This window comes from Cavia porcellus, unplaced genomic scaffold (assembly GCF_034190915.1).
Source record: "Cavia porcellus strain 051 isolate PalLab524CR breed Dunkin Hartley unplaced genomic scaffold, mCavPor4.1 scaffold_14, whole genome shotgun sequence".
NCBI classification, from domain to species: Eukaryota; Metazoa; Chordata; class Mammalia; order Rodentia; family Caviidae; genus Cavia; species Cavia porcellus.
In genome coordinates this window covers 11430399-11453842 of record NW_026947497.1, presented here as the reverse complement: position 1 = coordinate 11453842, position 23444 = coordinate 11430399, and the positions used below count along the sequence as shown (strand labels likewise).

At 47.8% G+C, this 23444-nt stretch overlaps 1 protein-coding gene across 1 annotated transcript; it reads left to right on the top strand.

Annotated features, from left to right (window-relative positions):
• The first annotated feature begins 338 nt into the window (after positions 1 to 338).
• Neurog2 (neurogenin 2) lies at positions 339 to 2359 on the top strand. Its single transcript, XM_063224410.1, has 2 exons — positions 339 to 543; positions 796 to 2359. The coding sequence occupies exon 2, from the start codon at positions 797 to 799 to the stop codon at positions 1559 to 1561; it is 765 nt and encodes a 254-aa protein (XP_063080480.1). The 5' UTR covers positions 339 to 543; position 796; the 3' UTR covers positions 1562 to 2359.
• Positions 2360 to 23444: the final 21085 nt, after the last annotated feature.

Sequence of the window (23444 nt, the reverse complement as noted above, 5' to 3'; positions counted from 1 at the left end):
GGCCACCGCACAGCAGCTCGACCCGTGCGCCCCGGCAGCTCGGTGGCTCGGTGCAGCCTAGAGCCTCGAGCAGAGCTTTGGAACCGTTTTATGCTGATGAGATAAAGGGGAGGGGACGGGTGGCGAGGAGGAGGCCGGAGGATGGATGGATGGCAGGGGCCCGGGGAGGGGGAAGGGGCAAAGAAAGAGAAAGAATTGAATGATGATAATACAATGAAAAGGATCAGTGAGGGGGGAGGCGGGGGCGCGGGGCCCGGGTCGGGGTGGGGGGAGAGGGTGGGAGCCCGGGGGCAGAGCCGATTGTTTTCTGGGGGGTATATAAGGGGTTTTAAGGAGAGTCGTGTGCCAGACACGCAACCACTGAGCCACAAGCAGCTTCGCGTTAACTGGAGAGCCGAGGAGTCGCGTGCCAGGAGCCGAGGGCTGAGTGACAGGCGTGCACCGCCACCAGTCCACAAGACCCCGGGCACTCCAAACTCTGGGGTCCCAGGCTCCCCGTGGAGCCACGGCTGCAGCGCCCGGCCGCGGGGACGAGTGCGCCAGGTGGGTGTCCCCGCTGCAGGCCGGCCTCTCCCAGCGCTGTCCCGCGCCAGATCAGCCTCAGAGTCTGGCGCGGAGCGTGGCGCCGGCTCCCCGGTGGCGCGTCCCGGAGCGGGGCGCTGCGCCCCCGAGCGGCAGGGCCGGTCCTCCTCCCCGCCGCGCCCCCGCCGGCTCTCAGCGCAGCCTCGACCCCGTGGCGACCCCACCCATGCCTGACTCACGCGTGTCCCCGCCCGTCCCCGCTCTCCTCCGCAGGATGTTCGTCAAATCCGAGACCCTGCAGTTAAAGGAGGAGGAGGACGTGCTGGTGCTGCTGGGCGCGGCCTCCCCGGCTTCGGCCGCGCTGACCCCGCTGTCGTCCAGCGCAGACGAGGACGAAGACGAGGAGCGGGGCGCGCAGAGTGGGGCACGCGCGGCCAGGCTGGGGGCGGCGGGCACTGGGGGCTGCGGGCCGGAACGGACACCCGGGCCCGGGCTCGAGGGCAAGCGGCGTCCCCCGCGAGCCAGGGCGGCCTCGCGTGGCGCCAAGACGGCTGAGACGGCGCAGCGCATCAAGAGGACGCGCAGGCTGAAGGCCAACAACCGCGAGCGCAACCGCATGCACAACCTCAACGCGGCGCTGGACGCGCTGCGCGAGGTGCTGCCCACCTTCCCCGAGGACGCCAAGCTCACCAAGATCGAGACGCTGCGCTTCGCGCACAACTACATCTGGGCGCTCACCGAGACGCTGCGGCTGGCCGAGCAGTGCGGGGCCGGCCTGCCGGGGGCGCTTTTCTCCGAGGTGGCGGGCGCCGCGCCCCGCAGCAGCGGGGACAGCCCGTCGCCCGCGCCCACGTGGAGCTGCACCGCCAGCCCCGCGCCGTCTTCTGCGGCGTCCTCCAGCGCCACCTCCCCCCACAGCTGCACTTTGTCGCCCGGAAGCCCGGCCGGGTCCGACCTGGACTACTGGCCGCCGCCGCCCGCCGACAAGCACCGCTACGCGCCGCACCTGGCCCTGGCCCGGGACTGCGGCGGGCCTTAGGGGGCCGCGGTCCTCCCGCACCCACTGAGCGGTGCCCACCTGTGGCCCGGCCGTGGGCGCTCACCGGGCCCCCGCGGCGAGCGCATCGCCCAGAAGCCCTGCAACTGATCGCGCTCCGGTCCCCTCCGCGCCTGCACGAGATATAATGTCGCCAGGAAGCCGTGCGTCCCGGCAGCTGAGGGTTCCCGCAGGAGTGCTGTTCGCAGCCCCGCAGCGCGCGGCACCTGCTGCTTCCCATTGCAGCCCGGCCTGCGGGCGGTGGGAACTTCACCTGTCAGACCAAACTTTCCCTCTTTGACGCGCACTTTGTCCCTTTCCCCAGATTCGTCGCAATGCCTATTGTCCCGTCCTCTCCTTTTTCTTCCCCACTGGGCCATCTGCCTCTTATGATTTATAAGGGGAGGAAAAACTTGCTTTGTGAGAGGGCCAGGTTAGAAGTCATTGTATAATTTGTAGGCTTTGTGGCGACTGAATGCAAGCGTGGAAATTTAGGCTGAACTCGCTATCAAAAGGAAAAATGTGGAGGAAAAGGGAAAAACCAGGAGGGAGGATTGCTTCATGCATTATTCATCTCGACCTTTTAAGGGAGGGGAACTCCCCCATTCTTTCAAGAGATTAAAAATAAATCAACAGCCTGAAAACCCGAGCAGACACGGAGAATTACCCGGATCAACCACACACGTGTTCCCTTCTATTTATTATAAAGAAAATTTTCATGGGAAAATTATGTATTTTTTGTATATTCTACAGAGTTTATTCTAGTATGTATTTACATCTTGAAGAGCAAGAAAGTCATTCATGTGATGAAGCTATAAATAAAGTATCTAATTTTCATAAGTTTTGTGTGTCATATTTAACCTCCTCTCACCGATGAGGTTCTTAGGGGCAGAGCAAAGCTCCTAGATGATCTTCATCCTCTGCCAGACGGCTTGTGTTTGGGGCAGTGTTTGATGAAGTGTTTTGCTAAGAAATGAGAAAAACGCTGAATCTCATTTGAGACTTCAGCCCTAAAATAACAGTGAAATGCTTTATACAGGCACAGTTTCTAAGAAATCAATTAGTGAACAAGTGAGCAAGAGAGAGAACATTTAAATGACAACCCAATCACAGAATGCTCCAAAGTTCAGAGAAACTTCATTTCAAAAAACTGTAAATTTGGAATTTCTTGGGGGCATGTGTAGAAACTTGGTTCTTACCCTTGACTCCTTTAGACTGCAGACCTCATCTGTCACCCAAAGGGCCTGGACCATGACCCCTAATGGTTCTCTCCAGCGCACACATCTGTGAGGTGCAAGCACTTATCTGTTCATTACTGGAGGCTGATTTTGTATTCAGCATTTTAACAAGCTAGTTGGCTTGAAAAGCAAACTCCTGCTGAAAAAAAAGAAAATATTCAGAGTGAGTTTGAATAGACAATATATGTGAATAGCTGTGCCTTCTAATCTTTGTTAATTACCTAGTCAGAACTTCTTCAAAAGGAATAAAAATTGTGCGAGTCTCACTTTCATCTCCAACGCAGAAATGAGTGACCTCTGGTTGACCTTGGCTTAAAACTGACTACATTCTGTGTGAAAACCCTTGGGGGAGGGTGTCTGTGAGAACACGTTTAAGAAAATCATGTGTTTTTTTTTTTTTTTAAATGATGGTTGTTCAAGGCATCCCCCCTGTGAACGCTGTATCTGTGCCTGCTTTGGCTGAAGCAAGATACTTTCCCCTGAAATATGTCAGAACCCCCCTACCTGTGTAGCAAATACTCATGTAATATTTTAGTAACTGTTTTAATCTAACTCAAGGTTTTTGTTTAGTTTTCATGCTTTTCACATAAGGGGTGCCTGCTGGAACTTGCCTTCTGGTTCAAAGATTGTGTTGTTATTCCTAAGAATAAATGAGTCCCTGGCACTGGGCAGAAGGCCCCACACCTCTAACCCATACAAATGCTTTCAGCACTTGAGAGGATGGCCGTGAGGGTCTGGAGACATCAGCTTTGATGACACTGTTGGGGACACTTGTGATGAGCCCTGTGGCCTCCTACAGGGACAGCTCTGGGCCCGCTCTGGGCACACCATAGGACATTCTTCCGATACTGGGAAACCTCCCCAGCTGGCGAGGGGAGCTGATCCCATAGCCACATGGTCCAAGTAGGAGATGCAGGGATGGGTGAATGGCCCAGCAACCTTAGTTTTAATTAGTTTTAATTATTATTTGTTTTTTTGAGACAAGGTCTCTGCGTAGCATAGGTTGGCAGGCATTTGCCATCCTCCCGCCTCAGCTTCCTGAGCACAGAGATTATAGCCACTGTGTCTGGCTCAAGCAAGAGCAGCCTGTGGGTCCACACCCAGGCCTGGCTATCTCCGGTGCTCCCCCAGGCCCAGACTTGGGGCTGTGGTTGGGGCAGAGCAGGACCCCATATATACCAGCCGTGGATCACAGGAGCCCAGGCTCTCCGCCACCCCAGATACCCAGCTTTGCACCAACTGCATACAGTGACTTTTCAGGGGCTCCTGTCACCTGAGCAGTTAGAAACGCCTGTTGCCTCACCTCGCACCTGAGGAAGACTGCTCTGATCCCACTCTGATCCCACCAGCCGTGAGGGGGCTCTGCTGCACTGTGGTCTCCTGGGCCTGCAGTGTCCCAGCCTGGTGGCTTTGGTGCGGGTTCTGACAGCCCAGTGGGGACTTCTCCCTGTGACGGCTGTGGATCTTTCCTACCGCGGGGGTCCAAGGTGGAGAGGTGGAGAGGGGGATGTAGGTCAGCCCGTCCTCCCGGGGCGCCCCCTCAACCTAGCTGGGTTCCAGCACTGGTTCTATTTGTGTTCTAAGGTGCTGAGGCCTTGTTAGGACTCACTTTCCCTTTACCAGATGTGTGTGGCGGATGCTGGGGATTGAACCCAAGGCCTTTGCATATTATCCTCGAACCCATGCTCCATTTTAATTTTGAGACAGGGTCTTGCTAACTTGCTAAGTTGCCCAGGTTGGACTTCAACTTGAGATCCTCCTGACTCAGCCTCCAACAGCATCGGGATTAAGGCGTGCACCATGGGCTGCCTATGAGGGGCTGAGTACCCCTAGGTAAGAGTCAGGTGGGGAGTGAGGGAGTTACCAGTGCACCCTCCCCAGAGCCCAGCCTGATGATCCCACAGCTGCACACCTGACTTGGACAAGTGGGGTGCGCTTCTCCGGAGTCTCACTGTGTGGGTCAGGTTGTCTTTGAAATTACTGCGTAGCCCCGCTAGCCTCTAACCTACTGAGAGTCTCCTGCCTCAGCCTTGGGATTCTTCTGCCTCAGGCTTGGACTCCCGACTGGTGAATTCCATAAACTTTTAGCCTTCTCACTAGGACAACCCATACGCACCCCAGCTTTGAAGTCCTGAGTGCCGCCAGGGAAGAAGCAGAGAACTCTCTGGACCACCTACCGCCCTGGCAGGTGTTTGGTGTGTTATAAATGATCCCCCATTGTCTTTATCCTTAAGAGCGGCGGGGGTGGGGGGTAGGGGGAGTGGGGGCGTGGGGAGGTAGTGGGGTGTGGGGGTGGGAGGGTTTGCAGAATCTGGCTGCCCTGGGGACACCGTGGCAGGGCTCTTCCCAGACTGAGCCTAGGCCCTGGGCCCAGCCCCTGGACTCCTCCTCCCTCCCTGACCAGCCCCCCCACTCCTCCCTCCCCATCCGCGTGCTCCCCTCCCTCCCCCTCCTCCCTCCGCATCTCCCGCTCCCCACCTCCTCCTCATTTCCCCCACACCCCACCTTCGCTGTTCTTCTGGCTGCTCCAGGGCCGTCCAGTGCTGGAGGAGACTCAGCCGGCCAGATAGCAGGGAAGGGCCCGAGCCTCTACCTATTGTTTGCTGCGGAAAGAAATGGAAGCGCTGAAGGCCACGGAAAATCGGAAAGAGGAGCCTTCCGCTGCAGCCCGTGGCAGAGCCGCGCACGGCTGATTGCGTGGCCACAGCTGTCGTCTGCCTTTCATGCGCTTTTACTGCGGCCTTCTGGCTCCGCCAGACTCCTGGGCTGCTGCGGGGCCTAAAGGAGTTCGTGACCCCCTCAGTGGCAGAAGAGCCACTGAGGCCGGCCTGGCCCGGGCACACAGGGCCCAGGGAACCAGGGACACCTGGGCCACGATCCGGGCTTGGAGTTTTCCACGCTCCCGCATCTGCTGAAACAGCCCCGCACAGAAGCACGCGTGGGTCCCGCAGTCTGGGCAGCCCCTCCCCTGGCAGCTTCGGAAACGGCCTCGGGGACCTGACCAGAGAAACAGTGAGCCGTGGGCCCTCTGTCCTGTTTCCTTGGCATGGGCCTGGGTCATAATCAAGCTGGTTTTCCAGTGACTCTCTTGAATTAGTAGCAAGGGTCATTCACTTATTTACAGCAAGGGGGACTGAACCCAGGAGCTTTAGGCTAAACTGTGAACCCCATCCCCAGCCTTTAGAAGATATTTTTCCTGGGCCGGGTCATGTGTGCCTGCAGTCCCAGCACTTGGGTGGCTGAGGTAGGAAGACCATCATGCATTTAAGGACAACACGGGCTACATAGTGAATTCAAGGCCAGCCTCCAATTATTTTTGTTTGTTTTAAAACTTGAGACAGGATCTAATTTGCTCAGGTGGAGTTCAAACTTGGTGATCCTCCTGCCTCAACCTGCTAGAAGGCTGGCCCCTGTAATTTTTTTCTTTTTGAGATAGGGCTTAATTATGCATTTCAGGGTGACGTCGAACTCACTTTGTAGCTCAGGCTGGTCTCAAACTTGCAGAACATTCTCCTGCCTCAGCCTCCCACGTGCTAGGATTACAGGTTGTGCCACAATGCCTTGCTTTTCTTTGTTTTCTTTCCTAAAACCTGCATATATTTCAGTATTTACTAAACATTACATACTTATAGATCCCATAGGACAGTGTTTCCGAGACCCCACAGTAATAAATTTAAACAACATGCCAGAGTTGACATTTTGTAAGGCTGCCACATTTTGAATTCTACAATACAGAGATATCGCTATTATTAACCAGCGCATCCATACAGCTCTCCCCGCAGACGTCTTTACTCAGTTTGGCTCTTCCCAGATAGAAAGCAGCCAGAATTATATTCAAGTCTCAGGGTTAACACCAGAAACAGGTTATAAGGAGCTGAAGTTGTGTTGACCAAAAAGAGAGACAATTTCTCATTCACCTTTGTTTAGATGGGCCTCAAAATTCTGTGACAGATTTTGGATTCAAGTTGTTTCCATTAAAAAGTGTTGATTTTAAAAACTAATAGTTTAAAAACTGCCACACACACACACAAAATGGTCCACAAAACATTCTCCTTTCCTTTGGAAGGTTTTATGATGCATTTATCATTAACCAGTCTCTCACTGTTAAACTTTAAAGGCCGACTGGGAGAAACAGCTCTGGGACTGTCTTCCGCTGCTGATTAAGACTGGGGTGGTGGGCATTAGGGTGATATTCACGTAGCTTTCTGAGTTTCCCAGCTCTAGTGATTTTCAGTGGATCTAGAGTCTCCATCTTACAGCTTTAGTCTGAAAAGTATCAAGAAGGATATGGTGAAAATGAGGCTTATTTTTTTAAAATTTTATTATTTATTTATTTTTTATTGGTACCAGGGATCGAACTCACCACTACGCGCTTGAGCTAAATCCCCAGCCCCCAAATTTTATTTTAAAGACAAAACCCAATAAAACAAAACAATAAGTCCAATCAAAACAAGCAGGGAAATTGGTAGAGAACTTCAAAGCAGAACAATAGGAAAACAACAACGGCTACCACAGTATATCCTGTTATCTTCACAATAGTTGTCCGTTCCATCAGATAGCAAAATCAGATCATAACAAAACTGAATAAAACCAATCAGAACAGAACTTTGAATAAAGTAAGACAATCAGAACAAAATAAAACGGTGAGAACAATATTGGACCTCAAAAACAGGACAAAAGGAAACCTCCACATTTGCTATACGGCACTCCATTATCCTCCCTATAGATGCTCAGGCCCCGGCCCCAGGCCTGCGAGGTCCACCAAACAACCCAAGCGCTCGGCTGCCGCTGTGCCTCAGCTGTGGCCAGCTCTGCCCGTGCTCCCAACCAGCCGGTGCCCCCTTCCCGCCCCCAGCTGCTCTCTGACTTTTCCCATGTCCAGCATGGCCTGCGAGGCTTATTCTTTCTGTGCAAATAATACAAAAAGTAGAGCTGTTCTGGGATTTTAGAATTTTCTGCTGACATCCAGAGTGTTGCAAAACTAGCGTTCCCGCAGGAGGAGGCCAGCGGCAGCCTTGCTTGGGTCTGAAGCTTGCGGAGCCCATGCGAGGCCGCCCGCTGTGCAGACCCAGGGCCAGCGCCTCCGGTTCTGGTCCTCACCCAGCCGGCGGGGTGGGCCTGGCCCGGAGACTGCACACCGCCAGAGCTTCGGAAGGCACGAGGCGTGTCCCCACGGTGTCTGCTGGGCTGCCGTGCAGCGACCACACTTCTCACGGGGAATCCACGCCTGTGCTGACACCTGTTTCATCTCCCGCACTCCTCTCCCCTCCCTCCGCCCCTCCTCCTGCCCATTTATGAAAGCTTTTTTTTCCTCCTTTTCTTGTTTTTTAAGCTTTTCCCTTTTCCCTGCCCCCTGCTCTGCTTGTTCCCCTCCCCATTCCATTGTTTTCCCCCTATTTCACAGGGCCTAGTATACATTTTGGTCCTTGTTTACACGTTTAGTTTCTTACACCAGAGAAACAAGGAAGGATTGGATTTACACATGTGTGCCCTATTTGCTTCACTTAACAAATAGTCTCAAGGTGGATGCATTTTTAAATTCTAGAATTTTCTGTTTTACAAGTTTGAAAAGATTAGTGATCTTGAAATATTAGCACAACTCCTAATAGCTAGATCTTGGAAGTGATATATTTAATTTAAAAAAATGTGGCCTGGCACCGATGGAGTACTACTCTGCCACAAAAAAGATGCACTGGAGTCATTTGTAGGAAGACGGATGCACCTTGAGACATACCAGTGAGACAGTGAGGCCAGTGAGGCAGTTGGACGCTCAGGCCTCAGTACCACATGGCTTCTCTTCCACGGGAAATACAGAATGCAAAGCAAGAGCAAACTAAACGAGAAATGAAAGGCAGTAAGGGTGATGGAGCTTTCTGCCAAGAGCAGGGTGTCAATTGGATGGAGTCACACCCCAGTGACTGTGGAGTGTGACCACCGTGTTCATGAAGCAGGTGCCCGGGTGCACCCTCAGCTGCGTCCCGGAGCTCAGAGCCTCACACAGCACAGGTGGGCTCTTTTGCACCTGGGCTATGTGAGTTGTTCAGCGGGGCTCAAATTCGTGCCATCCCCTCCGACCTCCCCCAAAGCTCCTGCGGACCGGCCGCCTGGCTCTGTCCGGGGCACTGGCCTAGTTCCGGGCTTCTGGTGGGTGCCTCTGGGTTAGCCCTGCCTCGATGCCCCGGCCTTCTTGCTGCTTTATGGAGTGCGCTGGGGTCCCTGGCATGAGCGCCTTCACCAGACATCATCAGAAATGCGGTGAAGGCCCTGCCGTGCCATCTGGCAGAGAGACCCCCCAAGGCCACAGTGACCGGGACAGGTCAGCACCTGCGATCGCCAGGCACCAAGACACCTGCGGAACTGGGGTGGAAAGCAGCCAGAGTGAGGGGGAAAAAGTGCCCAGAGCAAGGCGCCTTCTAGGGGGCCGTGACAGTGTGGCTTCCACTGTAATAAAACTTTACAACTGTGAACACGGAAAGTCTTTCCATCACACCTCACACAAGCACATAACTCATGTGTGAGAGAAGGACAGGGAGAGAGGCACACGGGAGGGGTTTCCCACAGACCAAAACCAGGTGGCCTGTGGCCAGAGAGTGCATATTCTGCTTTGAAAGCTTGTTTTATTTATTTTAATTTTGGGCCGTGCAAGAAGCCTGTAATTCCCTACAATCTATGGCTCTCTTAAAAGTGATTTTAAAAACTGTTGTAACTATTTGTGAGTGTGCAGCACAATGTAGTGCAAAGGATCTTTACATAATTGTGCAACAGAGCCAAAGCTGAGATTCTGCACCAGGGAAAAACACTGGCTTGGGTTTCCTCCCTCAGGCCAGGGACTGCTGCTCTGTGTTCTGTTGCTGTGAATTTAATTCCTCCAGACAGCTTTTGTGATAAAAGCCACTTAGAAGCTGGCAGCATGTAGGGCCTTCATCCCTACTTACTCCTACATCGTAATAAAATTCTGCGATCTTGACACAGAGGGAAGCAGGAAAAAGTCCCAGCCCTCACCACACTTAGCGTCTACTCCACATGGGAAACAATGACCAGTGCGTTGCTTCTGGGCATCAAGAGCCTGACGCCCCACCCTGAGCGATTTCCCAGAGGGCCTCGAGTCTTGGGGTCCCCATCCCTCCTGGCAAAGCTACCCACGGGATCTGGCCTGGCTGTAATTCCACAATCACCCTATTCTCTGTGGAGCAGGCAGCCCCAGAGCTCTGAAGGCCCTTGAAGTCTATTGGTTCCTGGGACAGCATGAGTGGAATCCACCAGGACACTCACCTGGGACCCTGCTGGTCACAAGCCCATGAGGGACAGCTTGGGTGAACTACACAGCCAGCCAGAGTACTGTTGGCAGCTTAGAATACAGAGAGGTTTCTCCTTTTCTTAGAATTTAAATTTTGGGGAAGCCAGAGAACTGGGTAGATTCAGGAAGCTGAGTTCATATTAGAAATCTCTCTAGTTACTGAGTGGTTCAGGCTGACCAACAAAAAGTCTCCTAGGCTGGCAGGCCCAGGGTTAAACCAATATTCATCAGCTTGTGGCCGGACTAGGTCCTTCTGCAGATTCCTCCAGCTCTGATTTTTAGTGTCTATTATTTCTCCTAGCAACAACTTTGGACAAGACCTACAGGTTTGTTTTTATTTATTTTCTTAGACAGGGTCTTGCTATGTGGTTCAGCTGAACTTGAACTCACTGCATAGTCCAGGCTGGCCTCAAATTCACAGTGACCCTCCCACCTCAGCCTCTTTAGTGCTGGAATCACAAGCTGGGGCAGGCGAACCTTCCAGAGGGTTTCCCTAATCAGCAGAGCCGCTGATTTCCTCTATTCAAACCCTTGGGGCTCTTGTGCCCCTTCCTCCCTCCCTGATTTTTGAAGGTGTCTCTCCATTTGGGCATCACAGAGCTGCAAACATCACACAGTAATTTAAAATAGTTCGGGGGGGGGGTGGAAACAGATTAACTGTCAGCTCCCCATGAATAGCTCTGCTCTTTTTAATAAAGAAGAGTTAGACTGGACGAGGGCCGATGGCATATTTACCTTCATGAGCTGCTAAAAAAAAGTTAATTACTGCTCGGAGCGAGTTAGCCTGCCGTCCTGAGCTGTCTTTTATTAGGGTCCCTTCATTAATTTCCCTCCCTGGGCCGGCTGCTAATAGCTGCGGACCCTCAGCTGAAAGCTGCATCTGCGCCCCGAGCAGGAGTCGGAGCTTGGCCAAAGGCTGGGGACTGAGGGGGGGGCGGGCGGCGGGGAGGGGGTGTTGGTCTGGGGACCTCGGCCTGGGCGTGCTCCTGGCTGCAGAGTCTTCTTTGGGTCTTTAACCACTCAATAAAGACCCAAAGCAGAGTTTAGTTGGTGCTAAAGGTGGGCCTTTAGCACCAACTTGGAATTTCACTGGATTTTCAAAGACAGATGAGATCTGTTACTCATCGCTGAATTTTATGAACCGTTACCAAAGTACCCAGGTTTTAACAAGGAAGTTTGATTTTCTCTTAACGCTGCAGAGATGGTGAGAGATCCAAGTCACTTAGCTTTTGTCCTTTTTCTGCTTGTGAGCTTTTAGAAGATGCGTTCATCTATGATGAACTAAGTGCATGTACAATATTTTGTTGTGATGTGCATTACTCTGTACGCATGTACAATTGATGTGTGATGTGCACAGTGATGATGTGCTTTACTCTGATGATGCGCAGTCCTCTTTGCGCTTCTCACGCTCACGACCAAGCACACTGTCATTCCACCATGAGTTCTAGTAGAGGCGTGAGGCGTGGAAACGCGCATGCGTACTTGTGCGCACGCGCACTTTATTCATGCTGCTCGCCCGAGCCTCTGTGGCACCCCTCCCCCATGGGAGGAGCTCAGTGAATCCTTGTTAGTAGTGATGAATGAAAAAATAATCTACAGATAAAGAGCAACTCATTTTAGACTCATGTCAGTGTTCCTGTCTTTCTCTAAGAACAAACCAGTGGTCTGAAGTGTTAACTGGTCCCTTAACGCCTATCACAAGTAAACATCATTGAAAACCAATCATCTGTCTTCCTTATACACTAGTTCGTCTTTCCAAGATGCGCTGAGAATCTTTTAGGGCTCAGAAAAGCCTGCATGCAACAATACAGTAGGAATACTTTAAAAAAATATATACCTGCATGCAACAATACAGTAGGAATACTTTAAAAAATATATATATATATATATATATTTTTTTTTTTTGAGACAGGCTTTCTTTATGTAGGCCAGGCTGGCCTTGAACTCACATTGAACCTCCTGCCTCAGCCTCCCCAGTGCTGGGATTACAGGTGTGCACCACCATGCTGGCTCAGAATATATTCTATGTCAGCACAACTATTGAACAGGCTACAAGGCAATATACCAACTCATTACATCTTATTGCGCGAGTCCCCAACACACTCACTTTCTCTGTCCAACAAAATAGAAAGGTCGGATTTGACTACTTTGAATGTTCCCTGCCCACTTAGGCTCGGTTATTTATTAGCTGTGCTGCCCTTGGCTTCTTATCCAGAGCTAGGGATAAATGAACAAATGCATGTAAAATCCTTGGCACATAACAATGTTAATAAATGGTAGTTAATGTTTTATTATTTTGTGAAAGAGGTAAATACAATATAACACAGAGTATTTTAAGTACAAAAATTACATAGGCTTTAGATTTTTAATTATTAAAAAAAATTCCATTGAAGTAAACTAGAAAACAATGTGAAACTTTCAGCCAGCAACTCCTCAGAGACTAGTATCTGGGAAATATACAGACCTCAAAAAATTAGATCCCCCAAATAAAAGACTAAATAAAAAGATGTGAAACTGAAATTAACATCTACTTCTCACACAAACAAGTACAAATGATCAATAAATACCTAAAAATATGCTGAACAGTAGGGAAACACAAACTAAGCAACACTGAGACTCCAGCCTGCCCCAGAAAGAGCATCACACAGTGAGCAGCGAATCGGGTAACACGGTCACCAGTGAGGACGCAGGAAACACAAAGCCTTCCTCCCTGTTGGTGGGAACATAAGCCAGTACGACCACTGTGGAAATCAGAATGGAGATTACTCAAAAAATCAAAACAAGAAACCCCATTCAACTCAGCTCTTCTGCTCCTAAGTATCTGCCTTAAAGAGTTAAAGTCACCAACATTACAGTGACCCATGCACACCCATGTTTATGGAGCACCATCTGCAACAGGTAAATCTTCCAAGTGACCTCAATGTCCATCAGCAGATGAACGTATGAAAGCTGGGGCATTTACACACAATAGAACACCTCTGCTGTAAAGAAGGATAAACTTGTGCCATCGATAGGGACAGGGATGCACTTTGAGGTCATAGTATTAAATGAAATAAATCGGATACACAGGTTTGAATGTTGCACAGTTTCCCTTACATGAGAAGCAAAACATGTAAGTAAGGAGCAAAATAAAAGAGAGGAATCGGGGGAAAAGAGATGGGGAAATAGGACGGACAGTAGGGACAAAAATGCAGCCAGGAGGGAAGCACGGGGATGGGGACGTGTGGAGAGTTAAATGGGCTGTGTACACTACCAGCTCCTCCTGAAGAATGCACTCATTATGTTCCGCAAACATATACTAAAAAAAATTTTAAAAATAATAAAATGAAATGTTCTTTCCTTGGATGAGGCATTAGATTAAGTACTTTAACAGCACTGGTCACTTAACTCTTGGAAAAGCTATCCAAGGGTGTATTTGTGTTATTTCCATTCCACACAAGAAGAAACTGAGGTTAATGCAAGTGAAGTAACTTGTCACACAATGAGGTACGGATGGGAGGTGACTGTACCGCGGCCTCAATTGCGTTGGAGCCTTAGACATAATCAGTATGTTAAGGATCAGTGTGACTGCCGGGAGAGATGCTGCACTAAAACCTTAGCGGCTGGGATTTCGTGGGATGAGGCTGTGAGGGGCTTTTTTCCTATAACAAGACTTCTGCTAGATGGTTGAAAGGAAAGAGGAAGTCAGTTCTGTACACAAATCTCTCCATTCTTCTCTTCTTTTAGGCACACAATAGTGTTTATTTCTTCTTTAAAATTATTTTGGCTGTGCAGCTTATTTTGATCATAAATTAAGTGTGGAAGTGACATTTCTCACTTTCAGGGAGAAGCTTTTATAAGCTTTGTGCATGAATATTTTGCTTTTGGCCATGACGGGATAATACAAGCACACAGATAGCCACATACGATCCACGAAGTACTACTTAGTAGCCTTCAGACGGTGGGCAGTGCAAGGCAGACATCAGTGAGGGGAAAGAGCAGAGACAAGTGAGAGGTGCCTATGACCACCCGAGCTTGTTACTAGAGATGACCCAGCCAAAAGGGGCACTGGGAACAGGGTCTGGCAGTCCAGCTGAGATGAAGGGAAGGAATCTGGAGGTGGCAGGATGTGTAAGACCAACTGCTGGGGAGGAGAAAGCAAAGCTCTGAAGGGCTGCAGAGGATCCCTGAAGTCCTGAACTGAAGACTGATGTGGACATGCACAAGAGGGAGCTACCAAGGTTGTGTGTGCTTTCGTGCATGTGTGCATGCATATGTATGTGTGAAGATCATAAGACATGAGTGGGCGTAACTCCTACTCCCAGAGTTATGGGGGAGTGTGTGCCCACACATGCCACAGCAGGAAAACACACTAAAACTAGGACATCGAACAGAGCGCCTTGAAAACAATTTAAAACCTTGAAAACACTGAACAGAATCCAAGAAACTGTAAGGTTACAAGATTACAAGAGGTCACCTCCTGGAACAAAGTCCCAAACTATTTAAAGAAATCTTTAACGACAAAATGCATAGCATCTAATAAAAAATTACCAGGTATCAAAGAAACAGGAAAATATGGCTCACAAAGAAAAGAAAAAAAATCAAACAGTACAAACAGGCTTAGAAATGATATTTGATTGTAAAATTTGTGACATGGCTATGAAACAGCTGTTATACAAATTCAGAAAGGGGGCTAGGGGTACAGCTCACTGGGAGAACACTTACTTGCCTATTAAACGTGAGCCTCTGGATTCAATCCCCAGCACTGGGGAAAAAATTTTAAAAAGTAGATTAAAGTATAAATACCAAGTGAAGAAGAACAGGCATTGTAAAATTTCAAATAAAACTTTCAAGTGATGAAAAATGCATTATCTAGAAGGACAAAAATACCTGGGGAAGACTGAGTTGATCAGAAAAAGCTGATCAGGCTGCAGAAGAAAGATTAGTGAACTTGAAAAAACTAAGACATACAGACAAAAATGAAATAGTAGTGAGCTGTAAAATAATTATTAAGAAGAGTAACATACATGTAATTTCTTCATAAAAATATGGGAACAGGGCTGAGGATTTAGCTCAGCAGCATCAGTGCCTGCCTTGCAGGTATGTGGTTGTGAGTTCAATTCCTGTTACCAAAAATAAAAAGGGGACAGAAAAATATTAAAGAATTAGGGACTCTTAATTATCCAAATTTGGTGAAAACTATAAAATCACAGATTCTAATAGATCAAAAAATTTGAATAGAAAAAAATGAAAAAGTTACATGGCGATACATCATTATTGATTTCCTGAAAATCAAGGAAGAAAGATAAAGACTCAAAGTACAAACAGATAAAAAAGACAGCCGACTTCTCACTGGAAGCAGTGTTACAGAAGACAATGGAATGGCACGTTAAACACATACTGATATATTTTTAAAGAAATTCCCAAGTGGAATTCTACACCCAGCAAAAATATATTTTGGAAGTGAAATTCAAGTAAAGAATAACAAACTTTTAAAAACTAAAGAGAATGTATTGGCAGCAAATGAGTATTAATGAAATGTTGACGGATTCCTCCAGGTTGGAGGAAAATGATGCCAGATAGAAAGCTGCATTTATGAAAAGAAATGGGGAGTACCAGAGATGATGAAATATAGCATATTTTTATTTTAAAAATCTCTTTAAAACAGAATTGACTATCTGAGGCAAAACTAGTAACTATGTATTTCGAGTGACACATGTAACAATAATATAAAGGGCAAGAACTGGGTGTTTTTCACTTTTCAGTACAATATATGAAATCATATACTATTTGAAAGTAGACTAAAATGTAGAATGCAAACCTTAAAGCAACTGCTTAAAAAATAAAAAATAACTAATAAGTTAAAAAAGAAGATAAAATAGAATCAATAAAAACACAAATAATTCAAAAGAAGCTTAGGGAACAGAGGAAAAAGAACAAAGAATAATGAGACAAAACATGTAAAAATGTGATAGGTTTAAACACAACCTTACTGAGAATCCCACTAGATGTAAATGATCTGACAGTCCCGTTAAAAGGCTGAAGTTGTCAGAGGAGATCAAATAAAGCCAGTATCTGTTGCCTGCTTTGAATGTAAAGCTAAAGATCAGTGAACAGTAAAAGGCAGAAGAAACACATTGATAGCAAGCTAGACTGGCTGTGCTGTATTAACCTGGTTCCGCCCTTTCCCAAATGGAGGTTTTTATCATGGTTCTGGTGAAGTGAGGCCAATGAAGTAGGAGACATTGCCAGTGAAAAGATCATTTGTCACTCAGGGTTCCCGAGAGGAGGCCCCTGCCACACCCCGAGTCGGGAGGCAGAGTGGAAGACACAGTGAAAGCCCCTCCTGGGGGCAGGTGGGGAAGGCAAGGAAGGCAGGCTGGAAACTTGAGCAATTTCCACCGACTTGGATATCCGAGAGGCCCCCAGTGAACAGTACCTTGACTTAGGTGATTGTGTCAGTTCAACAGCGGCTGGGATGAGGAGGCTGATAAAGGCAGTGGCAGAGGGTAAGGGCCACATTTGAAATGCACACTTCGGATGAGCGTTTGTCACCTCCTGTTTTCAGGGATAGCAAAGTCTATACACCAAGGCATCTGAAATGCAGAAGAAAGTGCTGGAGTTGTGTGTGGATCAACCAGTAACTGACCAGGCATGAATTCTAAAGGTACACTTCACCAAGCTTCAAAGCAATAATGAACAGCACTGACCGGAGTAGATCCACAGTTTGTCAGAGATTTCAACACGTATATTCATTTACATTAATGCAACAATTACACATATACAATTCTTTTTACATTTATTATTGCACCAATTATTTAAATATTTAAGGGTGACCAAGGTTCAAATTAAAACACAATACTTTGATTAACCTGGTTACAAATATAAAAACATTGAAATCAAATTAAAAGATTACAATCACAGTCCCTTCTTCCCATTAACTTTTAACACGGCATGCCAAGACTAAAAAACAAGGATATCCTGCAATTCAAATATACTCTTACCTTCAGGTGAAAGACTTCAGCTCATCTTTCCATTGTCCTATTCTTCTAAACAACTATGTTCTCCTCTGTTTCATCTTTGCAACCCACAGCTCCACGGAGCCTTCTTTCTGACCAAATATTTTAAATTACTCTACTGGCTCTTTGCTCTAAATTTCCAATGTAGATCTGGTCAAAAGCTCTCAGAAGTAACTGTGCTACCATCCCAGTAATAGACTACACTGAAGTTTTCCTGCCACAAAGGTAATATCTCTAAACACAAGCAAAATGCAGAACAACTTTCAGCCAAAGCACAACATACTACCTGGCCTCCAGTAAGCTATGCAGTTCTCTCCACAGAAGCCTCGTGAGTTCCATCCTAACCAGCAGCCTTTCCATCAGTACTCCGATTTTCCAGGCTCTGACCAGTCTCAAATATACTTTACAGCATACAGGGGCTGTCTTTTTGGCCAGTGTCTCAAAAACTTTCCAAATTAATTTCCAAGGCCCTTAAGCCAAAAGGCCAGGCAACATAACAGCAATGACCCCACTCCTTGGTACCAATTTCTTAGGTTTTTCTCGTTGTTGAGACAAAATACCTAATGCCCCAAGTTACGATAGGGAAGGTTTATTTCTTACAGTTTTTGAGATTTCAAGCTATACTCAGCTGGCTCTAAGCAGCAGGATGGCATGGCAGGTCCCCCGCGAGCAGCGAGCATAAACAGTAAAGAGAGATTCTTCTTCCCGTTACACCGCAAGCTTGCTCCGCCCCTGGGCGGGCGCAGCACTCACACCGCCAATCCCAGCGCTAGACAATGAACCAATCACAAATGCTAGATTGAGCCGAGTCCGTGATTACGTGAGGCTTGTGGGGGGCACTGATATAAATTATGACGCTGCATTATCCGTGTCAGATGCTTTTGGAAAACCATGTTTGCATGGTCAGATTGGAGAACTCATGATGTTGAACAGATCTGCTGCAGAGATCGGATCATGGAAAAAATGGAAGAAACACCACAAAACAAAACTTGAGGATGCAGAAAATAGAGCTCATCAGGAAACAAAAAAGTGAGCAGTTTCCATTCATCCAGGAGCTGAGCTTAACTCAGGAGGAAAACATAAATAAGCTTGCTAACTGCAGCTCTGCTTTGAGTGAGGAGGATGGAAATACGGCGAACAAATAAGTACAATAATGACCACAACAACCACAACCACCACAGCAACCACCACTGCCGCTGTTTTGTGCCAGGTACTATTAGTAACTTTGAATGTGCTTTTCCTAATTTTTGCAAAACATTTGATGTTGGTGCTGTTGATCTGTTCTAACCCTTGGCTGATGGTCATGGAGGATGCTATGATGATCTGATCCTTGGATTAATGGAGAAAGAAACCAGAAGCAAGAACACCTTTTGTCTAAAGAAGTAAAACATTTGGCTTGCTTTTATAATGTGCTGGTTGATTATTAGACCTTTGGGATGGAACCCAGGGCCTGTGTCCGCTGAGCTGTCTACCTCCCATCTATGTCCCCAGCCCCACAAAAGGTCCTGTCCTGCATCTCAGCCCCCAGCTGCCTGGGTAACAGAGGAGCTGCACTCTTTTAGTCCTGAAACTTGAACAATTCTGTTCTTAGTGCACCTAATACACCTGGTGTCCGAACCAAAACTAACACATTCTCTCTTCTTTATCACTTGTTTTAAAAACCAATTCAGGCTTTATCTGAAAGTAGGAATAGGGTTAGCCATGTTTCCCAACCATCTTTGAAATGGGATTTTAGTGCATTTTAACCAAACTGTCATAGAATGAGTCTAAGAACAGAGGGAAATCAGTTTTCCTGGGTTATCTGGCTTGTGGATGGGTGAAGAATGATAAAATCAACAGTAACATAATAGTGGTAGCTATTTTTCCCAGTTTGAATTTGTGTACCACAAATGTTTTAATTTTAATCAAATAAGCCCTAAACTACAAATCACTAATAATGAGCAGGATGAGTCTCCTTCAGCAATGAAGCACTTGAGAATTTTTGCTTTTTTTATCTAGAAAAAACAAAAACAAATAACAAATACGCAAAACCAGAAAAAAAGATGGGGGAAAAAAAAAACCTGTCCACCCAGGCACTAATCCATTTTCCACACTCATTATCATTCAGATGACTCTTTTGTAAGACAAAGAGGTCGGCAGGGCCTTTTTTGGGCTCTGAGAATGCCTTTCTTATTTGGATTGGACAAATAAAGAGGACCCTCTGGATCTAATTAAGAGATTTTTCACCTGCCATCGTTCATTCATTCAGCTCACAAACGTTTAGAGCACGTGCGACGTCCAGGCACAGTGTCACACACTGTGGTGCAGCACGAGCTATGCCACAGTGGACCAATCACAAACCACACTCTTAATTAATCTTGCAATTTTGAATGATTTAATTCTTTCATTCAACAAGGCCTGATTAACACTGAAACGCCAGGCTGGGCCCTGGGCTGCCAGGATGAACTCACAGTTCTCTGTTTTCTATGCTCATAATCCAAAGGGGACGCAGAGACCAGGATAAGTCATCGCATTGCTGTGTGCAGCGTGCAACAAGGCGCGTGTTTGTGTGCGCACATGGGCACGTGTGTGTGCTGGTGGGGCTGGGAGTGGGGCAGTTAGAGGAGCTCTCCTTGAAGGATGACTCAGAGCTTCCCAGGGCAGGAGGGCAGCAAAGTGGGGTGGTGGTGGTGGGAAGAGCCCAGGGACTGTTAAGGGGGAATGACCTGTGAGGTCCCAGTCCCTTGTGGCCAGGAGGACCTCCAAGTGCCTGGAGATGCATTGCTGGGGTCTGGGGCATGAGACACATGTCTTGGGTGCAAGCGGACCCAGAGGATGAAGAATGTCCTAACACGGACAATAACACAATAGTGGTAGCTATTATTCCCAATTTGAATCTGTGTACCACACATGTTTTAATTTTAATCAAATAAGCCTGGCACAGAGTCCAAGTGGGCCTGCAGCCTGGGCAGCCCTGGCTGTCACAGGGAGTGGGGACATGGCCATCCCTCTGGAGGGCAGCTGGGCTGAGCCCCTATGTGATATCATCTCAAGGAGACCCCTTGCTCTCCAGCACCAAGGCGATGCAGAGCCCCAGGAGCCCCATAGGGCTGGCTTGGAGTATTACTTCATTTGGTGTCACACATAAGCGTGCTGACCAGGGCTGCCTCTGGCCAGCAGTGCAAATAGTGTGCTCCTGCCAGTGACACCCACCGAGCCATTGCAAGTGTCAGCAGATGTCTTGGAAAATGGGTTCACTTTCCTAGAGAGATCACACTCTGGGTTTAGACCCAGTGCCTGGGGCTCTCCAAGTCTGTGCTCTCCTCAGAAATGTAATTTTGTTAGAGTATGAAAGAAAAATACCTGTAAGATTATTTTGCAGAGGAAGAAAGGAAGCAATTCGTAACAGAATTGAAAATATAATTGACTTTTCCAAAAGAAAACACTGGCGTAAATAAGCAGCTGTGTAGCCTCATGTATTATGTACCTTTTAGCAATCTCATGACTTACTTGTATCAAACTATAAAAATACTTCCTGGAAATAATATTTTCTTGATAAATGGGATGAGTGTTAAAATTTTTTAGAGATTAACTTTCCTCACATATGTTTTAAAGTCATTTTTAAAGCATTTGAAACACATACTGGTTGGCAGCATAACATTTCAGCATGTTTGAAAAGAATTCCAGGTGAGAGGTGCACCCAATTCACCCAGCTGTGCTCCACTCTAACGTGTAACTGGCCTTTGACATGGAGGGTGATTTGGAGCTGTCTGTCTCCTGGTCATTTGCTCTGCACAGCCCATGAACAACAACAAACTGCTGGCCTAGAGTGTGAGCTGGGTCTTCCTTTGATCACCTGCTTCTCCCATGCCTCTCCGGCACCCCCGAATCAGTGGCATAAATCCGATCTTCAGCAGCGCAATGCTCCCCAGCTGCCAGCGGCTCCGCTTTGTCTGAACTTGCTTGGTTGGACACGAGTGGGAGCTGCCTGGCGTTGGAGGAGGACAGGTGGAAAGGCGCTCACTCTGGTCTGCTTCTCCACAGGCTGCCAAGGTCCCTCAGGCGCACTCTCGAGTCTCAGGCCTTTTCAGTCGCCTGTCAGAGCCATGTGCCGGTGAGATCTTTGCACATGGAGGCTTTCAGAGTCTTCCGGACACACTGCTCTGCCCTTCTCCGTCCCCCTGCAGGATCCTGCCAGCCGGGTGTCAACCCACGCCTGTATGCTGGCCTGGCCTGGGGGCTAGGGACGGATGTAGCTGGCCAGAGGTGCCCGCCTTCTCTGATGCAGGTGGTCCGGTGACTGCCATCCAGCCCAAGGGGACATGGCTCAAGACCCAGGTGCTTGGTCCCAAGAGAATTCTCCATTCAAATTGTGTTGGGAACGCAGCCCCGCAAAGCCAGTCGCTGTGGGTCCTTCTGTTATTCAGAAAAGACCATGTCAAATGTCTAACAAAAGTGTCGCTCGCAATGGTCCCTCTCTCTTTTAGTGATTTGTGTAGGAAAGGGAGGTTAAATCTGGGGCCTGTCCCTAACAGAGGATGCTTACAAGTTCTGCTTTCCCCCAATTCTTATAGTGCATTTAACCAGCGGACAGATAATGATTGAAAATTTTGGTAAAAGTTATGAAAGAGGGCTTTCTTCAATCTGAAACCCTTGTAGCTAAAAAAATTATATCTGTACTTTAAAAAGAATTTGGTACAGTGATATATGGGTAAAATGTAAATCACAAGGAAATTTCCTCATAATGTTGCCTAAAATGCACGGGAATCTAGAAGAAACACAATAGTTCTTTCCTTTAAACCTGTGTCATTTCCTGATGATGCTAACATGCAAAAGATAGATCAACAAACTAAAATTCTTTTTTAAAAGAGAGAGAGCAATGGATTTTTCTCATGTTGATTTTAGTGCACTTATTTTAGTCTAAAAGGAGGCACCTCAACACCTATTTTTGTCTTCTTTTAAAATCATCTTTAAATACAAATGCAACATAGTTACAGACCTGACTGTATAACAATAATATTTCCTGTAATATGATAATGGTGGCCACAGCTTTGTGAACTCAAGGCTGTGTTGTGAGCTCATTTGTATATGAGACTCATTTAGGGTTTTATTACTGTGTGGATCCCACAATGGAGTAACAGTGTTAATAACTCGATGCTGTAGCTACAGGCTCTGCTGCCCCAGGGCTGAGCATTTATGTCACCATATTTAAATCAATTGCCCAAGCAGTCAGACAATAAATCGTGGGACCATCTCTGGTAATACAGTTGGCATCTCGGGCCGCAGAGACTTGCACAGGTCTCTGGGGTGGATGCTTCTTTGTACCACCTCACACTAGGAGAAGTGGTGCTTTGGTGTAAAATAATTCCCTTTTTTGTTCCCTCATTAAATTCTGTCTTACCCATGTGGTTGAGCCCAATGTTTTGAGCTTCTGCAAAACTCCCACTTAACTGCTGGAGGGGAATTCTTTTGTCTGCAGCGGAACAAGATAACCGACTTAATCTTCCTAGGAACACGTGAGCCTCTGTGTATCATTTTAATCTGCAAAGCACCGAGGCTGAGTCGTCACATGCTGATTCGACTTTTCTATGAAAAAGTGACGCCGGGCCACATGATGGATTGCTGTTCTCTTTAAATAACAGTCACCACAGCGAGTGCCCCAGGGTGATAGACAGGGTGTGCAGTGGGCCCAGGACAGAGCCGACAACCGGTTCAAGTTCACCTGACAAAGCTAGAGCCGCCGCCAGCGCTGCCCAGACAGGATTAGCCACACTTGCATTACAGCCTGAATGGGCTTCTCCCGTGCAGCTGCAGGCTCCCGCGCACACCACAATAAAGAGATTTAGTGTTTCTCCCACTGCCTCCCGCTGCGTGCACACGACACCTAGTTTCCACGGAACCGTGGGCCAGGGACATCTGTAGACCCAAACTGCTTCGGACAAACCTTAGCTTCAGAACAATAGTGCTGCTAAAGACAGTCACAAAAGCTTGGCAGTTCTGCTCTCCAAAGGGACGAAGATTAAGGCTCCTCAAGTTGAACTCAGCTCCTGAAACTTGGCCTTTTGAATGTTGTCACTTCACTGTGCCATACACCCCATGAGCAAAAGACTGATCAAACACAAATGCTTTTGTTCCAAGTGGCAGGGAACCATGAACTTTTTCTGCGTGAAATGTGTCAGTATCCATCTTGCTATGAGAAATACATATCAAAGAACAGAGAAGACTGGAAAAGTTTAAACCAAGGGCGTAAAGTGAGCTCTTAAGTCAGGGCCGGGGCCTAGGAGGTTCTATACCCAGTGCCACCCGCATACCTCTCCTAGCCTCAGGGCACCAACTTTCTACCCTTCCCACTGCCATCCCCGTCCTGCACAGGA